Source organism: Schistocerca piceifrons, chromosome 11, assembly GCF_021461385.2.
Source record: "Schistocerca piceifrons isolate TAMUIC-IGC-003096 chromosome 11, iqSchPice1.1, whole genome shotgun sequence".
Classification (NCBI taxonomy): Eukaryota; Metazoa; Arthropoda; class Insecta; order Orthoptera; family Acrididae; genus Schistocerca; species Schistocerca piceifrons.
In genome coordinates, this window is record NC_060148.1 from 61,746,239 (window position 1) to 61,756,578 (window position 10,340).

General features: G+C 44.3%; 1 protein-coding gene across 1 annotated transcript; it reads right to left on the reverse strand.

Moving 5' to 3' along the window:
• Positions 1 to 3,669: 3,669 nt before the first annotated feature.
• Positions 3,670 to 9,780, reverse strand: LOC124719687 (poly [ADP-ribose] polymerase tankyrase-1-like). The gene is made up of 3 exons (XM_047244896.1): positions 9,011 to 9,780; positions 7,859 to 7,987; positions 3,670 to 4,150 (listed from the first exon to the last, which is right to left on the reverse strand). The coding sequence occupies exons 1-3, from the start codon at positions 9,574 to 9,576 to the stop codon at positions 3,670 to 3,672; spliced, it is 1,176 nt and encodes a 391-aa protein (XP_047100852.1). The 5' UTR covers positions 9,577 to 9,780.
• Positions 9,781 to 10,340: the final 560 nt, after the last annotated feature.

Sequence of the window (10,340 nt, forward strand, 5' to 3'; positions counted from 1 at the left end):
ACCCAATACTCCAACTCGTTCCACACTCTCTGTAGCATATCAGGCGTAACAGTTTGGATAGCTGCTGTTATTTCTCGTTTCAAATCATCAATGGTGGCTGGGAGAGGTGGCCAAAACACCATATCCTTAACATACCCCAATAAGAAAGAATCGCAGGGGGTAAGATCAGGGCTTCTTGGAGGCCAGAATGTTCAGGTAGTTACGGACAGATAAGTGCCAATGTGGTGGCGCTCCATCCTGCTGAAATATGAATTGTTGTGCTTCTTGTTCGAGCTGAGGAAACAGCCAATTCTCTAACATCTCCAGATACTGTAGTCCAGTTACAGTAGCACCTTCGAAGAAAAAGGGACCAAAAACTTTATTGGCTGAAATGGCACAGAAAACGTTCACCTTAGGCGAGTCACGTTCATACTGAGTTGTTTCCCGCGGATTCTTAGTGCCCCATATACAGACATTGTGACGGTTGACTTTCCCGTTAGTGTGGAAAGTTGCTTCATCACTAAACACAATCTTTGAAATGAAAGATTCATCTGTTTCCATTTGAGCAAGGATAAAATCACAGAAATCGATTCTTGTAATCTTATCAGCTGCAGACAGTGCTTGAACCAATTTCAGACGATAAGGTTTCATAACTAACCTTTTTTGTAGGACTCTCCATACAGTTGATTGTGGAATTTGCAGCTCTCTGCTAGCTCTGCGAGTCGATTTTCTTGGGCTGCGAACAAATGCTTGCTGGATGCGTGCTACATTTTCATCACTCGTTCTCGGCCGTCCAGAACTTTTCCCTTTGCACAAACACCCAATCTCTGTAAACTGTTTATACCAACGTTTAATACACCACTTATCAGGAGGTTTAACACCATACTTCGTTCGAAATGCACGCTGAACAACTGTCGTCGATTCACTTCTGCCGTAGTCAATAACACAAAACGCTTTCTGTCGAGCGGTCGCCATCTTAGCATCAACTGACGCAGACCCCTAGTCAACAGCGCCTCAAGCGAACAAATGTACAACTAAATAAAACTTTATAGCTCCCTTAATACGCCGACAGATAGTGCTTATCTCTGCCTTTTGTCGTTGCAGTGTTTTAAATTCCTAAAGTTGTGGTATTCTTTTTGAATCACCCTGTATTGTCCTAAAGAACATCGCCCTTCTATAGACCCTCTATATACTCCTTCCACCTTTCTGCTTTCCCTTCTTTGCTTAGAATTGGGTTTCCATCTGAGCTCTTGATAATCATGCAAATGGTTCTCTTTTCTCCAAAGTCTCTTTAATTTTCCCGTAGGCAGTATCTATCTTACCCCTAGTGATATACGCCTCTACATCGCTACACTTCTCCTCTAGCCGATATTATACGGCCTGTTTTGTTACCCTTTATGAGCAGACATCTTGACCTTACATTTTAGCAAGACAATGCCCACTTGAACATAACAAGAGTTTCTACAGCTTGGCTTCGTGTTTGCCAAACGCTAACTTGACCATAAGGGTCACCGGATTTCTCCCTAGTTGTGAATGTTCGGAAAAAAAAGGAAGGTAGATTAGGGTTAACGCCCAGTTGACGTAGAGGTCATTAGAGATGGAGCATAAACTCCGATTGTTTCAAGGATGGGGAAGGAAATCAGCCATGCTCTTTCAAAGGAACCATCCTCGCATATGCTTGGAGCGATTTAGGAAAATCACGGAAAAGCCGAATCAGGATGACTGGACATGGTGTCCAATGGATGAATTTTTTTCCGGAAGTTTGATGATATACCGCCAGTCTCATACATTCTACTATAATAATCGTTTTGATGCCACTACTTCTAATGATTTCAGAAATTCCAAGGGAATGTAATCTACCCCTTCTGCTTTATTTCATTTTAAGTCTTCCAAAAGTCTTTTAAATTCTGATTCTCACAGTGGCTCTCCTAACTCTTCCCTTTCCTTTCCTATCACGTCATCAGAAAAGTACTTCCCCTCATAGAGGCCCTCAATGTACTCTACCCACTTATCTGCTCTCTCCTCTGATACCTACATTGCAGTTGCTTAAAATAAGACTTTGCCACCTGAAAAATTAATACCGTCAGTTAAAATTAGTTATTTGATTAATGCGACAAAGTAACGAATTTTATTTCTTGTACTTCTATGATTTTTATCGCTGACTGACCTGACGATTGTGCCCAACGTGTGTCACATTTCGAGTGCAGTGCTGTCTTCTTACGGCGACCACAGTTAACCTCATATCTCCTGCCTCAACTGCAACTTCAATTCTCAAGAAAGTTTTCTTTTGATGACTAAAAGTATATATGACAACGTTATGAGGATGTATGTTTTATTTTTCAATCTGCTAGTTTTCATATCTGACATTATATTTGCTTGTGGCCACGTTTTCAACTATTTTACAGTAAATAAAATATATGTTTTGTACATATTGTGTTGCAGTCTGTTTAACTATACCAAGATCTGCAACTAAATTTATTAACTTTTGAAAAGGATTATGTAAACTGTTGTTGCATTATGGCTCATAAGATAGTCTGTAGTTACTACTTTCCTGTTAGCGACAGTCCCCTTGTTGACCATTGAACTGGTTACTATTGCATTTATTTTAGCAAATTGTACATTATTTCCGCTTGTTGACGGTTGAAGTGCTTACTATTGTATTTATTTTAGCAAATTGTACATTCATTCCCCTTGTTGACCATTGAACTGCTTACTGTTGTATTTATTTTCGCAAATTGTACATTCATTGTATCTACAGAGTAATTATGTGAAGTGTTACATTCCCGATGCATAGTACGACGTACACTGAAGACTTTGAGAAATGTGAAAAGCTGGAAAATTTGCTGTAGGGATCTGTAATGTGGCAGTGAAGATAGATTTTACCTCAGAGAAGTTAGTATGGAACTGAAGCATTCAAATGTGTGAGAATGGGATTATCTGAGAGGGCTCTTCGATTCTCTTTAATTAAATGTAAACTGATAATACGACTCCAGATTATAGGCCTATAATGTGGAGTGGCTACTGTTACCATTGTCACATTGTAAGCTAACAAACTATTGAACCATATGCATGGTAAATTCTGTCTGAGACGCATTCTAAACACAAAGCTCATATAGGAGTAATCTGGATTTGGTTCATTTTACGCTAGATTAAAATAGCAGTGTACATGCTCGTACCAAACACATTTCAGTAATCAAATAATGTAAAGGACTGATTAGAATAACCTAAAGGGATCCAAATAGGTTTAATAGCCATTGATATTTTGCGTTTTTGCCTTGAAAATTGGGTGTTCACTTACCGAATCATCAGAGGCTATTCAGCATCTCACCCAGCTACATTCAAAAAAGTTGTCTGAACATTTTACGTGCAGGGAAATATTTAAGGTCAAGACAGACAACTGGTGTTTATTGGTATTAAATGGAATGTTTTTCAGTAGTTGATTATTTTATTGCAAAATTATCTAGAGAAATTAAGTGCAGACTCTTTCCTTAAAAGAAACATTACTTATATCGTTCAGTGACACTCTCGTTGTGGTGTAACTGGTGCAATTAAATCTATTATGCATGTAATGATGGGTATAAATGAATGTAGGTAGGATTACTTTTTTGTATTCTTTATTATAAAAATAACGAAAAGTCGTTTAGTGAAGCTGTAATTGTTTTATTCCAGATGTTCATAGTACAGAAAGCTTCACGTCAGCAACTCTACCAGCTGCTGATTGTTGTTCTGCCTGGCGAGATGACGGGGGGTGGCTCCACTGTCATCTCTCGCTCCCCTATCAGCTCCTGCCTCCAGCAGCACAGCCACAACATCTGTGTGCCCATAGGCAGCGGCCCTGTGTAGCGGCGTCCACCCATCCACATTGCTGGCGTTGGGGTCAGCTGAGGCCGCGACCAGCAGCCGAACCACAGCTGCATGGCCAAACCTTGCAGCTGAGTGCAGAGGCGTGTTGTGCACGTTGCTCCTGGCGTCCACTTCTGCTCCACCCTCCAGCAGACATCTCACCGCCTCGACGCGTCCCTCCACTGCTGCCCAGTGCAGAGCAGTCGTCCCCTCCGAGCCCCTAGCCCCCACGTCTGCCCCTGCTGCGAGCAGTGCCTGCATCTCCCCCACTGCTCCCTGCTTAGCTGCCTGGATCAGCCTGCTACCTTTCTCCTTTCCAGAAAGTGTCCTGCACAAAACATCCAGATTCATACACTTTACTGTAATCACACATACGAAATGGAGAAAACTGTGTTAGAAGTGACACTGTGTAGTTTTGAATACAGTGACAAATTAGAAATCTTGATTTTTTTCCTTCTATTTCATAGAAGACTCTGAAAGTCAGTATAGCAGACTCCTCCCATCAAAATCTTCATCCAACATTCCATCGAAAAAAACTTACATTTCATCTCATAACCAACATTGCTGTCACATTTCATCACAGACCATTCAACGTTAATTTTTAATGATTATACGAGCAGCCAACAAACTGGAATTGTTTCTGATCCTCTTAGTGCTTTCCTAAGAGTGATGCTGATGGAGCTAGACCACCATCATCTGCCATTGGTTCACAAAGACATGCGTTTCACATGGAGTACTAACAATGGTAATACTTTGTTTTAAAACACCCAAGTCATACAAGTGGTCATACAATTGTAAGCCAAATCCATGACTTAAGAGTTGGCCAGGTATGGAGCAACCCAAGTGACTCACATACAGACATCGATGTTTGTTTTTGCCACCATTGCTGTTGTAATGGTAATCAGTTGCAAACTTTGGATTAGTGACACCAAAACACATGTAGTCTACATGCTGCCATTTATACTTTGCATTATCTTCAACCAGCACTTTAATCACCATCCAGCTGTCTCATCAGCATGCAATGTTTTCCACTTTAAAACGACAAGCTCTTGCTATGTATGATACATTACTAAAACAGACACACTGGCTGTGAAGTAGCAGTTCGCAGGAAGTTGCACATCGAGGGCTACAATGAATGAACTGTGAAGGTAAGTTCTACCAAACCGCACTTCATTCTTCCCTATACAATCATTGCTTATTTTATCTCTTCTGTAGTTGTCTCAATGTCCTGCCTGAACATATTCTCTGTAGGCCATGCTTACTGTCATGCAATTTCAAAACATGAACTTTGGCGTGGTGTTTTGGGGGTACTGCTATACTGCTAAAATAAAGTATCAATACTTGGAATTGCATATAATTCATTAATTCAAGCCGTTCGCGGTGGTCTAGCGGTTCTAGGCGCTCAGTCCGGAACGGCGGGACAGCTACAGTCGCAAGTTCGAATCCTGCCTCGGGCATGAATGAGTGCGATGTCCTTAGGTTAGTTAGGTTTAAGTAGTTCTAAGTTCTAGGCGACTGATGACCTCAGAAGTTAAGTCGCATAGTGCTCAGAGCCATTTGAACCATCATTAATTCAAACGAAAATGACCGAGACACTACTTAATGATTAATCCTACATGAGAGACAGTCTGAGCTCATAGTCAAAATAACAGAATTAGATGAAACTCTTCTAGCACTGCAATATTTAAAAAAAAACAATGCAATATATATCTCCATGTTTCTGCAGTTAAAATTGTTGTACTATTTAGAATAAAATTTTACTCTATATATAACGTTCATAATCTATGCATATTCACAATCTGAAAGACAGTAATAGACTGAGAAATTATATTTCATATAGATACCAGCAGGGGAGAAGTCTTCAGCATTGTCAGATTGTTTTCTTAACCATTTAAATGGTAAATATTAAGACTGGAAGTTATGAGACTTGGCATCAGATCTAATTGGGTATTGGATAACTGCAGCACCGTATGCAGTTCAGTACGATTTAATACATCATTACCCATACTGTTGAACAATTTCCACAATTGATTCGAATGAAAGAACCCCCTCCTCTAGTCCTACACACAGTCTCAATGATTGAGTTATGGGAAGCCTACATTCAGCATGCTGGGACATTCGCATAGGTGCTTCTGTCGCTCTGTGTAACCTGCTATTGAGAGGAGGGGAACTCTGTGCTTTAAATCTGTAGCTGAACAGCCACATACGTCATATACAGTGGGAGGCGATTCTTGTACTCTTATGTATGTTTACTAGGACTGCCAGGGACGCCAAACTTTGGGGGTGTGCAAGAAGTGTGGACTAAGGACAGCTTCACCCTTCACGCTGAGGAATTATGGCAGGAGAAGGCGTACAAACCAGTTTGGTGACCAGCAGTTCTCCCATTCATGGCAGTGTACATAATGGCGACTTATGGATTAGGCGACAAATAAACACATGGATGAATATCGAGACAGTCTCAATTCCTGTAACAGAATGTTTCAAAGCATTAAAATTCACTTTCTCTTATCGTTTTCTCTAGTTTTGCTTAAAAACTGCACACGTAAGAACTTCATCGACAACCATGATTCAGTCCAAAACACTGCACTGATATACAGGGTGGTTCATTGATCGTTACCGGGCCAAATATCTCAAGAAATAAGCATCAAACGAAAAAACTACAAAGAACAGAACTCGTGTAGCTTGAAGGGGGAAACCAGATGGCGTTATGGTTCGCCCGCTAGATGACGCTGCCATAGGTCAAACGGATATCAACTGCGTTTTCTTGAATAGGAACCCTCATTTTTTACTACATATTCGTGCAGTACGTAAAGAAATATGAATGTTTTAGTTGGATCACTTTTTTCTCTTTGTGATAGATGGCTCACAATTGTAGACGAACAGTTGGTAACAGGTCGGTTTTTTAAATTTCGGATGTCCACTGTTCAAAGTGCCGTCAATGCGAACAAGAGGTGACCAAGACGTGTAATCAATGGTACCCCATACCATCATGCCAGGTGATACGCCAGAACGGTGATGATGAATACTCACGTCCAATGTACATTCACTGTGATGTCCCCAAACACAGAAGCGACCATCATGATGCTGTAAACGGAACCTGGATTCATCCAAAAAATGACGTTTTGCCATTCGTGCGCCCAGGTTCGTCATCGAGTACACCATCGCAGTGTCAAGGGTAACCGCAAACACGGTCTCCGAGCTGATAGTCCATGCTGCTGAAAACGTCGTCGACCTGTTTGTGCAGATGGTTGTTGTCTTGTAAACTTCCCCATTTTTTGACTCAGGGATCGAGACGTGGCTGCACGATCCGTTACAGCCATGTGGATAAGATGCCTGTCATCTCGACTGATAGTGATGCGAGGCCATTGGGATCCAGCACGGCGTTCCGTATTACCCTCCTGAACCCACCGATTCCATATTCTGCTAACAGTCATCGGATCTCGACCAACGCGAGCAGCAATGTCGCGATACGATAAATCGCAATCGCGATGGGCTACAATCCGACCTTTATCAAAGTCGGAAACGTGATGGTACGCATTTCTCCTCCTTACACGAGGCATGACAAGAACGTTTCACCAGGCAACGTCGGTCAACTGCTGTTCGTGTATGAGATATCGGTTGGAAAGTTTCCTCATGTCAGCACATTGTAGGTGTCGTCACCGGCGCCAACCTTGTATGAATGCTCTGAAAAGCTAATCATTTGCATATCACAGCATCTTCTTCCTGTCGGTTAAATTTCGCACCTGTAGGACGTCATCTTCGTAGTGTGGCAACTTTAATGGCCGGTAGTGTAACTGCAAGTGAGTGGTTCTGATGTGAACTTAATCGAAAGAAGGATGTGGATATGCCTTATCGACACTGACTGAATCCCCATATCGGAATAAGAAATTGTAGAGACGAAATAATTTTTCCTGACAACTGTACTCTCCGTTTTATCAAGAAATGCAAACGATATTTTCAATACAACAGTTGGTAAACGTCTTGATAGATGGTATTAGGAGTGTGAAAGTTGTTGATGTGTAGTGACGTAACTCACCGCAAGCGAGAGACTGCGGCCTCATCAGGTGGAGGGGTGTGGCGGGCAGCTGTGGGTGGAGCAGCTGCGGCAGGAGTCCGGCCGCGGTCGCTGTGGGGCTGGCGGCGGGTGCCGGGGGTGGCCGGCGCACTGTGCAGAGAGGGGCACTGTGTGGGTGAACGTACTCGCACGGGGAGCTTCAGGTTGCTTACTACTGACGGCACAGCTGAGGGAGTGCCTCGAAAAGAAAACTGGATACATACTGAAAACAATAGCAGGTTGTCAGTGAACACGAATGACTTAACAGTGAACCAGTTTGTTTCTAAACTCTTTCTCCTGCATTCTGCATACGCATAACTTGCCAACAAACTGTTCAAAATGATGCACAAGCTAAGTGTAATTACAGAGCCAGCCAAATTGGTGGACTGACAGTTTTACTACATCACTAATAAATAATCGCACAGAAATTACGAGGTCATTCATCAGACTTTCTCACACCTTTAAATGTAGTAATATGCTCGTCAGAGGCTATTCAAACCGTATGTAGTTGATGAGCCAGGAACGGGACTATAAGAGCCACAGAAAAAAAAAATACCTGGAGGAGAGCAGATTTCAAACTTAGCGTGGATGGTAGTTCCGCTCTCTCACGATGTCTAACGACTACTGAGGTCGCTGGTATGGAGTACCTGGCAGTAGGTGGCAGCACAATGTACCTAATATAAAAGAGGTATGTTTTTGCGGGTGTCCGGATACTTTAGATCACACAGTGTATCTCCAAGTTTTTACATAGCCCATTTTTCCCAGCGTGTCTTCATATCATTTGTGCAGAAGCTTGAGGCCAAAACTAAAGTAACAATAAAATACAAGTAATGACTGAATAAGGATGGAACATTTAAAGGTCAAAACGGTTTTCGATGTTACGTAATACTTGGTTCTTACCCGATTTTTTTATCTAATGTATCAGCTAATAAACACAGTTCAATATGAGAATTGGATGAACCTTTTATGAAAAGTCAGTGATAGCATCGCCACCTATCAGCCGATTTTAATCAGTGACAGTGTGTTTTACAGGAGAGATTTACCCACGGGCAGTCAGCAGCAAATACTGTAGCCTTGAAAATACGCACCACGTAGAACCGGGAAACTCAGACGAGTAACTCGTCTCGTGCTAACCTGGGTCCCGGTGGTGCATCAGCGAGCAGCTTGGTCACTACGATCACGTCTTCCACACAGTTCCGCATCGCGTCAGCCCATCCCTCTGTGGCCATCACCTGGATGTTGCGGGCCTTTATGAAGGCGACGGCAGCCGCAGTAAGGTCTGGGCAGGAGTGTCTCACTGCCAGCACAGCCGTGGCTGCCGCGTTCTCGACGGTCAGCTGAGCGACCACCTGCTGCTCGCAGATAGACTTCAAGGCCGACACTCCGTATTTGTCAGCAGCGGCGAGGAGCTGGGGGGCCATGCCGGGCAGCTGGGGGGCCTGCAGGGTGTACAGGTAGCCCAGCAGTTCCCTCAGCACCGGGCCCTCCACGTCTGCGATGCTGACCTGACCGCTGCTGGCCTCCAGCGTGTCGTGCTGGAACATGGCCTGGAACACGGGGCTCCGGGCAGCCAGGACGGCCCGGTGCGCCGCCAGCCGCGTCTCCCCCGCCACCAGCGTCACCACAGCGGCTTCGCCCGCGTCCAGAAGGGCGCCGAGGCCCACGCAAATGGTCTGTTGAACCTCTTTAACTGCTGCCATTGTGGATGAATCTGAAACACAGCGCCAATGAGCAGCCCTCTGCCCTTCTGGAACACCCCCAGTGTTTGTACGAGGCTACGAGGCTTATGCAGTGACAGTAAAGGCCAGTTCTCCCTACAGCGCGGCAGCGCGGCGTGCGGCAACGGCAGCGGCAAGCGTTTTCCGCTTTGACGCGGCAGCTCGCAGAACTGGCGTTCCCATCTGGAAGCGGCAGACGCTAGCGGTAGCCAATGACGGACCGCCACTGAGGTACGGGGCGGGACCCACTGAAACGCCCGGTGCATTTGATTAACTACACTCCTGGAAATTGAAATAAGAACACCGTGAATTCATTGTCCCAGGAAGGGGAAACTTTATGGACACATTCCTGGGGTCAGATACATCACATGATCACACTGACAGAACCACAGGCACGTAGACACAGGCAACAGAGCATGCACAATGTCGGCACTAGTACAGTGTATATCCACCTTTCGCAGCAATGCAGGCTGCTATTCTCCCATGGAGACGATCATAGAGGTGCTGGATGTAGTCCTGTGGAACGGCTTGCCATGCCATTTCCACCTGGCGCCTCAGTTGGACCAGCGTTCGTGCTGGACGTGCAGACCGCGTGAGGCGACGCTTCATCCAGTCCCAAACATGCTCAATGGGGGACAGATCCGGAGATCTTGCTGGCCAGGGTAGTTGACTTACACCTTCTAGAGCACGTTGGGTGGCACGGGATACATGCGGACGTGCATTGTCCTGTTGGAACAGCAAGCTCC

Excerpts from the sequence above, each read along its gene's own strand:
- LOC124719687 (XM_047244896.1), bottom strand. The coding sequence starts at position 9,576 with ATGGCAGCAGTTAAAGAGGTTCAACAGACCATTTGCGTGGGCCTCGGC. Across the intron at positions 7,988-9,010 it reads GATGCACCACCGGGACCCAG|TGCGCCGGCCACCCCCGGCA; the intron begins GTTAGCACGAGA and ends CTCTCTGCACAG. Across the intron at positions 4,151-7,858 it reads GCCGCAGTCTCTCGCTTGCG|GACACTTTCTGGAAAGGAGA; the intron begins GTGAGTTACGTC and ends TGTTTTGTGCAG.